We start from the raw sequence: 14,082 nt of genomic DNA on the forward strand, positions 1-14,082 counted from the left end.
AGTAATTGGTTATTAATTACTATTGTATCAATGCTTTAAAAATATAATTTCATCCGATATGGAACTAAATTCCACCGAGTGTTGGCCGCTAACAATAATAATGATAAAAACTCTGTACGTAAGCTTACTTGCATTACAACAACATTTTTTTTTTTTTCTTTCTTGTGGACTAGGCCAAAACAGAATGTGACATTGACAAGTAAGATTTGCAATTTGCATATGCAATTTATTTTTTGTCAAATAATATATAAACAACTACCAAAAAATAAAATAAAATAAAATAAAATACAGAAATTTATATAACAACATAAAAAAAGTCTCAACAAACTCACACAACATGACAGCTTTCTCGCTCTCTCCCTGTCTCTCTCTACTTTGTTTGTTTCTCCCTTGTAAGGAAAACGAATCATTCTACATTTCTACGTTGACAAAACAAATAGTAGTTGTGCCTAAAAACACAGAGTAGTTGCATGCCAATTTGTTCTTAGTCATCGATCCATTCATATCATATTGCATATCTAACTTCATCCAACCATTTGTTGATTCAACAAACAACAGTTTAAGAGAGTTAGAAGATCAACCATTGAATACAAAGAAGACAGCTTTGGTCTCTGAAAGTGGTTTTTTTTCATGTTGTTCAAGGACTATATATGTTGTAAGTTACTTTTAATATTTGTTTATTTGCTTGTCTTTTAATCTTTGTTTCTACAATAACATACATAGGTTGTTTTGATTAATCAGGGTTCAATCTTGTGTTATTTGTCTATCATTTGGTACGCAAGCCTCATCATTCTCCTCTATTTTTTCATCATTGAAATATGGAGGAAAGTCCCAAGTTGGTAAGATTTTGCTTTCCTTGTTCTTCTATTTTTCTTCATGACAAATGTTATATATGTTATATTGTAACCTTTCAGATAACAATGTGTTGATTGTGAATTATTTGATTTATTATTTTTGTGTGTAGGATTTGTCATCTTGTTATTATGGTTGTGGAGATGCATTTGAAATGGAGCAGAAGAACACACCAACCCAGAGAATGTCGGTTTCAGATAACATGAATGGATTTCAATATCCAACCGAGAAAGTCGATAGCCATGTGATTGACATGGATGCCTTCTCTTCAGGCATCAACAAAGATAGTAGTGCCAATGCTAATCCGAGAATTACGGTGTGACTCTTTTTTTCCTTTAACAAAACTTATTTTCTTCTTTAATATTTCACTATTTTATTACAATACTTAATATTCCACATTTGGGCTTATGAGGTGTATTTTTTTTTACTAAACCACCATTTATGATCTTGAAATTTTAAGTGCGTGGAATTTGGAACCTCAAATAGATGAAGTATCAAATTGCTTCACCAAATTCTTTAATGTGTATTTCTCTCAGTTAAAGGTGATCTATCCATTAAAGATGACGATGCCTCACATTAAATGACATTGTGGCTTGTCTACATAGATGCCACATCACAAGAACCCTAAACACAAATTTGATGCTAGATAGTTAAAGACTTAAATTTTTATGAGTACTGGACTTTTATCTTCAAAATCCTAAAACCAATTAATGAGGAGTCTACGATAAAAATTTAAGTTTATAATCGGTATAAAACCTACATTTATAGGGTTTAATGTGATATGAGATATGACATCAATTTGGATACCAGTACCTCTAACATAAATACCTGATGGAGAGAGCATTTTGGCTTATGTTAGTGAATTTGATATTTCTTAAATTTGGGGTCCCAAATTTCCATATACATACAATTAGATGACTCAAAATAGTGGTTTACTCATCCTATTTTTATTATTTACATAAGTTAAACATACTAATCTCACAAACAAATAAAATTGTCAAGAAAAAAACTTCAAAACTATATAGTATACATCATAAAACAAATATTATATTGTCGTCCAATCAAATTTCATCATGATATCGTTTGATATATTTCAATCTAATTGGGAAAGGGTACCTTCATGTGAAGATCATATATCAACAAACAAGCATAAATACGGGTTGACTTAGGAAAAACTTTTGTAGGTCGTCTACGAACATCCACAATAAAAAATCCATTTTTAGTTATGATTTTTTAATGATAGAATTCAATAAACATTCAATCCATCATTTCCAGCATCTCAAAAAATTTCAATGAATATGTTCCACTAATAACTTTACATTATCTATCAATAAATAACGATCAGTGGTGACCCTGAGGGTGGGTGGAAAAGGCGGCAGCCTCTGACACCATTTTTTAAAGTGCATCAAAATTATTACTTTTACTTGATATAGTTAGTATTATATAGATATATTTCTTCTTTTTAACTCACTTTGATTAATTTTATTGAAAATACGTTTTTAGAAAATCTTGATTCTAAATGAATTTTTTTCAATAAAAAATGCAAGAAGTAAGACATTCAAATAATTAAAAGAATACAACTTTATTGATTTATCCAAAGCACCAAAAATCTTAAGACCAACTCTAGTAACTATATATCATTACATTTCATTCTAATAAAAAAAGCATCCTTGGGGGAGAGAGACTCTTTTCTTCTGCGTAGGACATGTTTGATATCAAGTCTTATAAAGGAAGAACCTTCAATTATGGATGATATAACACACACACATTCACCATTCCTACAAGGCTCTAGAATAACGTCCTCTTCGTTTCTGGTGTTTGAAATGATTCTATCGTTACGAAAAACCTCAATGAAACCTTCACTTTAGAAGACTGTGAATAATTTCCATCAAAAAGAAAGTCCGTGAATAACTTACCAGTTACCACATTCATGCAACAAAATATTGAACAAAAAGAGGATGAATAATGATAATCTAATCCTTCCCCTCGGTTCACGTATGTAAACAAATTAATTACACCAGGTGAGCTGCTCAGTGAGATGTCCTAGGTGGAGTCTCAAGAGCACTCTTAAGAAGTAAATGAATGATACACTGTTTTCACTCTCTGGAATCTGTCCCATCAAACATCCAAGTGTTCCCCTTTTATAGTGTTGGTTTAATGGGCCTTTCTCTGATCATTCAAGGCCCATTAAGTTGTGATCCAGAGCCTTCTATTGGTTGTCTGTTTTCTGTACGGCCGCGCGTGGACGGAAAATCAACTCATCCATACCAGGCGCATGGAATCGAGATGCGTCGATCATCCGTACTGAGCTGGCTGAAGACATGCTGAGCTGGCCGTCTCGACTTGAACAATCAATCCGCCGTTGACTTAAGACGTGCTGAGCTGGCCGTCTTGACTTGAACAATCAATCTGGCTGGAGTCGTGCTGAGCTGGCCGTCTTGACTTGAACAATCAATCTGTCGTTGACTAAAGACGTGCTGAGCTGGCCGTCTTGGCTTGACTTAAACAGTCAAAGGGAATGGTCTATCCATGCCAGTCCACAGTCCACCAAGCGTCAAGCCTGTTAAGGCGTAGACGTTTGTTCTCTGTTTGATCGATCCATACCAGTCCACCCTCCTACTTTGATTTAGCTAAAAATTTGCATGCAAAATGGGCCAACTTCCTGTTGTCTTCTTCGTTTATTAGTTTGGTTATAATATAATTAAGGGTTTCACATTTTAATGTCATCATTATGTTAATATATTAATAGTATTCTGACCAGAAAGGGTTGCAGAGGAGCCTCTCCAGGAAAGGATCTCAGCGTGGGGTCGACAGGAAAGTGAATGGCCTTTCAATGCTTCAAGTTCATGATATTAATAAGGATGCCATCTCTGCTCTATGCTCACCACTAGGTACCATTTCTCTTGCAAAATCAAAATTTCATTCATAATTGATTTTTGGTCAAATAGAGACCACAAATGTGTTTTTGGTTCTGCAATGACAAAAACTTAAGTTAAACAAGTTGACTATTAAAAACAGAAGGTGACAACTAGGGTACCCATGGAAGAATGGCGGGTAATTTACCTCAATCAATGAACATCCACCTTTTTAGATTGTACTCACAATGTAATTAATAAAATTGTAAAGTACAGTCAGGATATGATAAAAATTGATTTGCCCTACTCAAATTCGTCGGTAGGGGAAATTGAATACTCAATATTTTGAACAACCTTGTGTTGTTGTGAGCTAACAAATCCTTGTAACATATCTATATCCATTATACACACACTTCTTCGAAAAAATTCACTAAATTTTTTTATTTAAGCAAAAAGATACATGTATGTAGTCTAAATTAGACGAAGGAGTATGTGTGTATCCTTGAAGCGTTGTAGCTACTATGGCAGGGTCATGTACGCCAACGGCAATGGCAGCGGGGTCCCCAGATCATTCCATCAACGCACACAATCATCATCAGATTAACATCAATGGCACCACCACCAGTGAAAGCAGATTAACTCGCAGAAATAGTTTCATACGATCTTCTTCATGGACAGTTGATCCTAAAAGGGTTCTCATTTTCTTTGCCACCTTGTAAGATTAACCTATTATACACATTTTATTGTTGCATTAATTAATTACTCTGGCTTCTATTTTCCATTTTTGGTTAATTATTTGATTCTCAAACAGGTCAAGCATGGGAACAATGTTGCTGATATACTTCACTCTCATTAGCAATAAGCAAAATGCAGATGAATATATGGGTGATATAGGAAGTAGTGAGTGAAGACAAAATAGTAGCAACTGAACCTTTTATTGTAGGAATTTGTAGCTCAAAAAATAGAAACAAATGAGCCAGAATCCAAAAAGAATGTGAAAACCAGAATTCATAACAATTTTCTCTATTAATTTAGGACTAACCAAATGGTACATTGACACAAATACTCTTGGTTGTTCTCTGTATAATGATCTCTCAAGATCTCACATACAACATGACCAAAAAGGTGTTTGAATACTATATAATGCTATGCTAACTATATATGCTCTACATATAGTTCCTTAGTTTATGGAATTCAGATTTCCTCCGGTTAGAGGATCTCATATTCAAGGATTCGGGACATCAATATTTTATCATGATCGGACAGTCCAAAAAATGTAGATTTTAATTTTATGATTTAAAATATGAGCGGGATTCTGAACAGTTTGATCGAACGACCATCAATGTTCCAACAACATGAACCTGTGGCATCTCCGAATGTAGGGGAGCCGTATCCTAATTTATGATAAACCTAGGTAGGCCTATTTTGGAACCTAACTTCTGAACATCATCACGAACTTGTTGTCTGTATTCTTTAAAGCTGAATTTCCGGTATATAGAGGGCTCTTTGCAACTCTCAATCATGGTGTCGTTTGAAGGGCATAAGAAATACGCAACAGAGAACCTTTCTACTCTCGGGTTTGTCACAACTCGATGCTCAACACTCTTATACACTCCATTGCTCCAAGCCTTCATGCATTACATCATTAACAACATATATTAGTCTAATACTATTATTTAGAGAGAAAAAACTAGAAAGACCAAGCTAGAAATAATTAGGCTTAAATGTAGTATTTGTTTCCTGATTTTGTCGCATTTTTTATTTTGGTCACAACATTTCTAAATCCACCAATTTGATCCATCAGTTTTCGAGATATCTAACATTTTCTCCAATTATGCATTTGAGGTTGATTTTTTATGATTTGACAATTTAATTATTTATTGTACAACTCAGTTGATAACATAGGAATAAATTATTTAGTGAAAATCCACCTAAATAGTGTTTTGCGTTAAATTTGATTACTTTTGTGATATAAATTAATTTATATTTTGATGAAATGAAAATTAATCATTAGAAATTTATCTAGAGAGTTTCACGTCATCAACTGAGTTGCTACATAAACAACTCACTTGTCATTTCATCAAAATTCAATCTCAAAATATGTGTGGAAAAAGTCGACCATTTAAAATACTACGGACTAACATAGTGGATTTAAAATCAAAATATTAAATGAAGCAAAATAGAAGAATCGAAATTCAAAACTGAATTTAAGTCAAATAATTTATATAAGTATTTGAGTACCTGAAATAAGTCTCCAATGTTAATTATAAGTGCATCAGGGTTTGGTTTAACAGCAACCCATTTTCCATCTTTGACCAATTGTAAACCTCCAACTTGATCTTGATATAATATGGTAAGGAAGTCACTATCTGTATGTGGCATTAGGCCATGGATCCTAAAATCAATGGGACATGGAGGATATCTGTTCAATCGAAGATAACATGTGTTGGGCAAGCAATTCTCCTTAAAGAAAGATGATTGGTGACCCAATTTCTCTGCTAGGATATTAGCTAATATTTGTGCAAGGTTGGAAACTGTGCTAGCAAATTGTTCAATTATTGAACTGCAAATGCAAATATAAAAGTTAGTTAGGATAATTGGTTTATCACATTTGGTTATGGTATTACAACTAACAAGCAGAATGTTGCATAAAAAATAAAAAAAACAGAATTTTAAGGAACGATTAATATGTGCATACATAATGTTGCTTTTCTTCAATCATTAATTGATTTAATTTTGAAAAAACATCAATTTCACTTATTTAAAATCGAGGCTTTGCCGAGAACAAAAAAAAAAATGTATACGAGAAAGAGCTACTGGTTTTTGAGAATGACATTTTCATTTATGAAGAGGGACCAAATGAAAAGTACAGGACTAGTGATGAAAAAGTTGAAAGAAAAGGACAAGCTAACTCATAAATGTATCTAAGCTTGAGCCAAAGTAAGATGGTCCAGTTCAGGGGTGGACCCATCATAAGACATGGTGTGGTTGTCCGTTGTTGCCACACCAGAGTATTGCCCAATATTTTTTTTATATATATAGTAGACCGAAAAAACTAATATATACTATATAATTCGGTAATGTTCCACAAAATCAATGCATGACCCAACGGTAGATGATCCTTTAATAAAAGCCACGTCCATAGTTCAACTCCCAACGCCTCCGACCTGCCTTAGCCATTTTGTTGTAGTGTTTTGTTTTGTTTCATTTTCGCATTACAATTATATATATCATATTATAATTCAAATGTACCCTGGTAAGTTTCTTTTATAATTTAGCCACATCAAACCACCATGTCTAGGTCCGTCCCTATTCCAGTTCACAAAAAAGAAAAACAGAAAAAAGATGGTCCACATAAAGCTGGGAATGGAAGGTGTCCCAATTGCATTTTTTTTTAAGGAAGGTGTCCCAATTGCATTGTTTTTGTCTTAAATCACTTCCTCATTTTATATCACGATTTTCTCTCATATCCCTCTTTTTTATTTGGGTCCACATTCTCCGAAGTTCCAGCGACTTTACTGCTGAGGAGTTTAGGAAAACGTCGAGAGATACAACAATTCAATGTTTTAAGATCGTCAAAAGCAAGACACCATGCTTTTATCAAAAACTTTAAAATATTAGATATATTAATTACTTCTTTAGTATTAACATCTACGTATTTGCGGAGAATCTTACCGCTTATTCTAAATTAAATAAAGTTGCAGGGAATGAAATTGTATACAATGACCGATTCTCTTGACTGGAGGGTTAACACACATAAACTCGATATATAATTCCCTCTCCCAAAACAGGAAAACAATATAATTAAAATTGGCAAAGTACGGCAAATATTCTTTAATTTAAAGCTTTAAATACATTATTTATTTATTTTTCGTGTTTGGATAGTTTTTTTTTATCGATTAATTAAAATGTTTACGCTGTTGAAAAACTTTTATTTTTAGTCCATTTAGGTTATAAATAGACAATTACAATGAATAAAAACAATGCATATAGAAACTAATAAGGATTAAGTATAAGATGATGATTCGATTGGATAATGGTCGTGCTTTAATTTGCAGCTTACACTACAAGCGTTAATCATGATAAACACTTATGTGTAAGTTATTTCTATAAAAAGATAAAACAAATTTGGTTTTATATAAGTTATAAGCTGATTTTATAAGCCATCACTAAGAAGTTATGAAAATAAGCTCAAAATGACTTATGAACATGTCATAAGCTATTTTCATAAATTCTCCTAAACAATCTCACAAGTGCTTATGAGTTATGAGAATAAATAAGTTCAAATAGCTAGTGAGTAGTAGTGATAAGTGATAACATACCTGAGATGAGTGTTTGATCCTAGAATATCGGTCAAAGGAATATGAAATGCTTCTGACCAAGATAACTGTTTAATGCATGTGGCAGTTGGTGTTCCCCAACGGTAACTACCAGCAGAGAAGTTCAAAAACTTATCCTCTTTTGTTTTCTTATCAAATGGTTCCTTGAACACCTTCTTCTGCTCACACCTTAATCTCTTCAAAATGTCACTTGAAATTCCATGATTTACAACTTGAAAGAAACCCCATTCTTGTGAAGCCTTTGCTATCATACACTTGCACTCTTCTCTTGCCACCTCATCATCATCATCATTTAAACGGCTCAGATCAATCACTGGAAGCTCACATTCATTATCCACCATTAACTCATCATTAATAATGTTTTGTGCCTTGTTGAATAGGTTCTTGTATGTCTCTTCAAAAGGTGGGTCCGAATCAATCAATCCCATGCTGTTATTATATCATGTGAAAAATAAAAGGAGTTGATTTCTTTGAAGAAACTATATAAACAGAAATGAAAAACAGATATGGACAATCAATTTATTGTTCTTTTGTTTTTTCTGTTTATTTCATCTTTGATGAAAACGTTTTAGACCTCGGAGACAAAGGTAGATTACATGTCTTTTTTGTTGAGACAACTTGATTGATTTGCACTTTATTAACTATACATTTTTCAATAAAAATATATTAAATTTTGTAATAAAAATAACATAGATATAGGTGTTTCCAATTAAAAAAAGCCACCCCTCCTAAATAATTTTAAGAATTTCAGATTCACACGAGACAATTAACTTGCAAGGAAAATGGTTGTATTTAATGATAAATGTCTGTGTGCTGGCTAGCAATATATGCAATGTACGTATATATCTAGGACTAAGAAAATTGCGTCTATCTCCATATCCACATAGCCATATGCAAAAGTTACAAAGAAACTTGGACATAGCACGGTAACAAACAAACCTGCCTTTGTTTGTGTTTATGATCAATGAAGATAAATTTAGATTTTTCGATAACATGTTAAATTTGTGGCCACTTCGAAGTGTCTAGATCCTTAAAGTGTTTTTATACTTGGATTTGATTGTGTTAAACAACAATTGGGTTTAAAAGTAAAATGACATATAAAAAAAAAAGTAAGAGAATGTCTAAGTTTCTTGTTTTAAAAACACACGTTCGGGTAAAATGATGTTAGAATAATTTTTTTATTAAATTTTAAAATGGTGTTCACTTCAATTTCAAAACCGTAAAATATGTTTTTTACGATTTTTATTTTATTTTAATTATAATATAATGCGTCACAACCACTAGTGGCCACCGACTATCACTCTCATCATCGTGGACCACCACTCCAACCACTATCAACCAGCACTCCGATCACCTATTAATACCACTTCAACCACCTTGTGCCACTAGTCCGGCCTCCACCCATACCACAACTCTTAAGAACAACAACAATCTTTCGCCACATCACGGGCCACCACTCCAACCATTTGTTACCACCTCCGACAACTATCACTTGCAATCACTATTATTAAATAAATTTATAATATTTAAATCATTTCAATTTTTAAGATAATAAAAATTATTTTTAATATATTTTTTCAATAATTTTTTTTTTTAATATTATGGTTTCAACAAAGGTAGTGTGATTTACATGTGAAGGAAAATTATTATTGTCAAGATAGTTTTCTCGATAGTTATGTTGAAAATTGTATAATTATGACTTTTTGAAGTGTTTGCAGGGCCGCCCTAGGCATAGGCCGAGAGTGCGACGGCCTAGGGGGTGTATATAGCAAAACTAAGGAAAAAGGTGGGGTGCATATAGTAATTCGTACCAGCAGGCCTAAATCAGAATCCTTTTCTCGGTCCAGCAGGAATAAAATAGAAAGAAAAAAACGTGGAAAGGCTCAATAAAGAGAGAGCAAAAAAATGGAAATGGACCAACTAACACACACAAACAAAAACTTTTTTTGAGCAATTAGAAAGACAAATGAGAAAAGAAACCTAAAAAGAAAAATCGAAAGGTTTCAAAGTCAGTCATTCTCTCTAGGTGAATTGTTTTAGGTTTATGTTTTTTTTTTTTATTATTCCAATTCTATTTGATAATGATTGTTTCAATTCTCTAATTTCTTCAGGTGTTGAATTCTAATTATGTTTTTTTTTCTTATTCCAATTCTCTTTCATAATGTTTGTTTGAATTCTCTAATAGCATCGGCAGAAAGAAGTATTTCAAAATTGAAGTTGATTAAAACCCACTTGAGGTCATCAATGTCACAAGATAGATTGAACGGTTTGGCTACTTTGTCAATTGATAAGGAAATGTTGAAGAACATTGATGTTGATGTCATTATAAATGATTTTGCATCTCAAAAAACTCGAAAGAAAAAAAAAACAACTTTTAACTTCACGAGTAAAAGAGAAGTTTTTTGGATATTTTGTGCAACTGTTGTATATTCTTAATGATGGTCTATATCTATATGTCATAGTTTTATTAGAGTTGTTTTCTCTAGAGATAGGTTGGTATCCATAACTATAATTTTACTTAACTTTGTTGGGTTAGGTTTGGCCGCCCCAACTTTTTTTTGTTTTGTTTTTCCTTTTTATTAATAATATATAGGATGAGGTGTATTTGACACACGGTATTTTGGGGTGCCAACATCGCTGGGATGTCAAAATATCGTATTATAGTGACTTATGGTGTCAGTATAGCTAGGATGTCAACCACTATAAACTAATACATGTCTCAATCATCATTTATCAGAAAAAAAAAAAAGTTTATGATGTAATGCAAAGGGCCTTTTTTTCATACTATGTCTAAGGCTCGTAAAATTCTAGGAACGGCCCTGAGTGTTTGGCCTGTATTTTTAAGATAATTTTTTTTTTGAATTCCTTAAACAATGTGTAAATATCATACAATCCAATTTACAAGATTACATTTAACCTTTGTCAAAAAAAATAAATTACATTTAACCTTATTATAGGGGTTTTGTCACCCGCAACAGAACAACCTACCCATTTATCAATAAACTACGATGAGACATACCCACCACATTAATTTATTTAACCTTATTATAGGAGTACAAATTAAAATTGTATTAAAGCATATAAAACATGTACTAGTTACGGTCGGGACCAATTAAATAATATTGTCAAAACCTTGTGAATGATAAGTTGACATCTGAATTAATTAAACTTTTATTATAAGGACAAGTTGAATCAATATATACCAAATACTCCTATATGCTAGCTGGTTAATTTAGATACCTGAGTGATTAATTAAGAAGTTGTGAAATTTTGAGATTCTTGATATTCTTTACGGAATTTGCAGAGAAGACCCAAGCAGCATTGTTATATCAAAGCTGCACTGAAATACAAAAATTTCAAACAAACGTCAGTATGCTATTAATTACATTCTTGATGAATGTCAAAGTGGTTGAATTGAATACTGAAAATGTTTTGCGTGCATAAAGGATTACATTGCATTATAGAGAAGAAGAATGTTGAGCTTCAACTAGGTAGCGTATATATTTAAGAAAGAATGAATGTGGTAGGATTGTTACACTAGCTAGCTTATGATATATATAGGAAAAAATAATCAATTATTGTAAATATTTTTCATAAAAAATAATCAAAATTATTGTAAACTTATAAATGAAGGAAACATGATGATTGAAAGCTTATGCTAAAGAGAAGACCACGCGGCTAATGGTGGCATCAGAGAATACATATCTAGTGGCATTTTTAATTTTGTTCCATACATTTTGATTATTTTTCCTTTTGAAGCATATACTGAAGGCATGTGCAGTTTTATTTTTATTTTATTTTATTTGTTCCATGACGTATGTTTGATTAGACACAGATATTACACCGTTTCAATTATGATGTTATGAGTATTTTGAAAATAAACCATGTTATGTTTGTCAATTTCTTCCAATCATGAACGGTCTCTGTTTGATGTAACGTGAAGAGCAGAGATTGATAAATGGAGACTTGGAGGAATGAGAACCATACTCGTGTATGGTACAATGTGGTGGTATTCAAATTTTGACATGGGTTCATTTTACTCCAATGTATGGGGAAATACTTCAGTGACTTAGAAATGGTCATGGGCGGATCTAGCTTGAAACATGGTGTGGCAGTTGCCACACCATATTATTCCCCCACAAGGTAATATATAACATAATTTGACAATATTTTCACAAATCAAGGTGCGGCGCAGTGGTAGGATGCCTTTTAACCATTGTCATGTCTGCGGTTCCCCTGTGCCTCCGTTTTTAACTTTTTTTAAGAAGAAAACCATATTTTAACAAGAAAATCATCAAAAAAGTGATGGATGGGATTCGAACATGAGACTTAGAATTGAAACAGTCTTACCTTAGCCATTTGGCTGTAGTGTTTTTTCTGTTTAATTTTCTCATTACCAATATATATATCGTATTAAAAATTTTTGCCACACCAAATCATCATGTCTAGATCCGCCCCTGGAAATGGTGCTATTGGTGCCATAACAGAGATCCTGGCCGTTGATGTGTGTGGGTCCGCGTGGGGATGTGTGTGTGATGTGTGTGTGTGGTGGAGATGGAATTGGATGGTGCCATTGGTGCCATTAATGGCACCAAAGTGGAACCCCAATGTATGTGTGTATTATTATGTATACGGTAAATATGTATCTGTTATCTTTCCAAAGGAGCAACTGATATATTCTCCAACATTCTTCCCTCGAAAATAAAATATATATTCTCCAACATTTGGTCGTTCAAAATTTTCTAGTGGTCATGATAAGAGACAAAGGCATGTGCATTGCCTACACTACAAAGGACACAAAAATCAGCACCGTTGGATCCATGCATGCCTCGCTTTGTTGTTGCAGCGTAGCATTAAAATATCCTAATCCGATACCATACTAAATTGTTTAAATTATTATTATTCCCTCCCTCTTATAATAATCGTGGCATTTACACTTTTTATCTCAAAATAGTTATCAATGTAACAATTGATTTTATCAAATAGTTTAATGACTAAAAATTCTCTTTTTAAATCTGAATAAATGACGTGTCTAATGTTCGAACTCTGTCTCTTCCACATTACAATGGATTCTCTCTAGCAATTAAGATAAACTCACGTAGACTCATCAATGTAATATTTAATATTTAATTGTAAACACAATGATACCCATTGAAATTGGTTGCAATGGTACTCATCATCCAATCTTCAAATGTCATGTCATATTTTCATATTAATTTATTTTAAAATAAAAATTTAAATGTTACACAAATTTTGTCTATGAAGTACCGGTGCCCAACTAAACTATAAGGTACATAAGAATTTACCTAATTTTTTTTTTTTTACACTAATACATTTTATTTATTGAAATTAACTTCACTTAGCTACTCTACTAACTACAATTTATAAAAGTGAATTAATAAAATAATACTCTCCCGTTTCAAAATATAAGTTGTTTTATAGTACCAATGAAATATTGATGTTATTTTTTTTATTTTACTCTTATAACTATTTATTACGATCTCTTCATTCCATTCTTTAATATTTTTTCCATACCATAAATGAAGATAAGTTTGTAAAATGACTCATAATTTCTCTTTCACATGCAAGGTTAATAACATTTTTTAATTTATGTGAAATAGTTAAAACGACTTATAACTTGAGAGGGATAGAGTAATAATTTTACCAATAAAATCAACCTAACTAATCATTTCCTTAAAAAAATCATGCGCAACTCGAATGTGACGTTCATCTTAAGACGGAGTAGAACTTTTCACCTTGATAGAGAATACAATAGTTACTATGTTTGTTATGATAAAACAAACATTTGAGCCCGGTCTCATTCTTGTTTCCTTCATTAAATTAAGGTTATTTCTTTTACCACCCTCTTCACTTCTCGCGTATCCTACAAAATTTCCACAATACTTTCGTTCAGATGACATAATTTGAACTTCATTTTGGTGTATTTTGGATTATAAAATCTGGTCATGTTTAACCAATCTTTTTAAAACATAAATTATTAAAATGGCATAATTGAAAATGACATAAATTTAAAG

At 32.3% G+C, this 14,082-nt stretch overlaps 2 protein-coding genes across 4 annotated transcripts; one reads left to right on the forward strand and one right to left on the reverse strand.

Moving 5' to 3' along the window:
* The first annotated feature begins 403 nt into the window (after window positions 1-403).
* On the forward strand, window positions 404-4,770 carry LOC146918872 (uncharacterized). 3 transcript variants are annotated; one of them, XM_085712085.1, is made up of 6 exons: window positions 404-655; window positions 742-839; window positions 965-1,168; window positions 3,602-3,743; window positions 4,236-4,422; window positions 4,519-4,770. In XM_085712085.1, exons 2-6 carry the CDS (start codon window positions 819-821, stop codon window positions 4,613-4,615), a joined length of 651 nt encoding a protein of 216 aa, XP_085568211.1. In that variant the 5' UTR covers window positions 404-655; window positions 742-818; the 3' UTR covers window positions 4,616-4,770. The 3 variants fall into 3 exon arrangements, with proteins under 3 accessions (XP_085568211.1, XP_085568212.1, XP_085568213.1); XM_085712086.1 differs by having other exon boundaries at window positions 524-655; window positions 3,614-3,743; XM_085712087.1 differs by having other exon boundaries at window positions 524-655; window positions 3,626-3,743.
* Window positions 4,715-11,642, reverse strand: LOC146918873 (gibberellin 2-beta-dioxygenase 8-like). Its single transcript, XM_085712083.1, has 5 exons — window positions 11,500-11,642; window positions 11,288-11,387; window positions 8,030-8,476; window positions 5,949-6,270; window positions 4,715-5,335 (listed from the first exon to the last, which is right to left on the reverse strand). Exons 3-5 carry the CDS (start codon window positions 8,473-8,475, stop codon window positions 5,102-5,104), a joined length of 1,002 nt encoding a protein of 333 aa, XP_085568209.1. The 5' UTR covers window position 8,476; window positions 11,288-11,387; window positions 11,500-11,642; the 3' UTR covers window positions 4,715-5,101.
* Between the last annotated feature and the right edge of the window lie 2,440 nt (window positions 11,643-14,082).

This window comes from Medicago sativa, chromosome 5 (genome assembly GCF_051527215.1).
Source record: "Medicago sativa cultivar Bolivia chromosome 5, Bolivia_mono, whole genome shotgun sequence".
Taxonomy (NCBI): domain Eukaryota; kingdom Viridiplantae; phylum Streptophyta; class Magnoliopsida; order Fabales; family Fabaceae; genus Medicago; species Medicago sativa.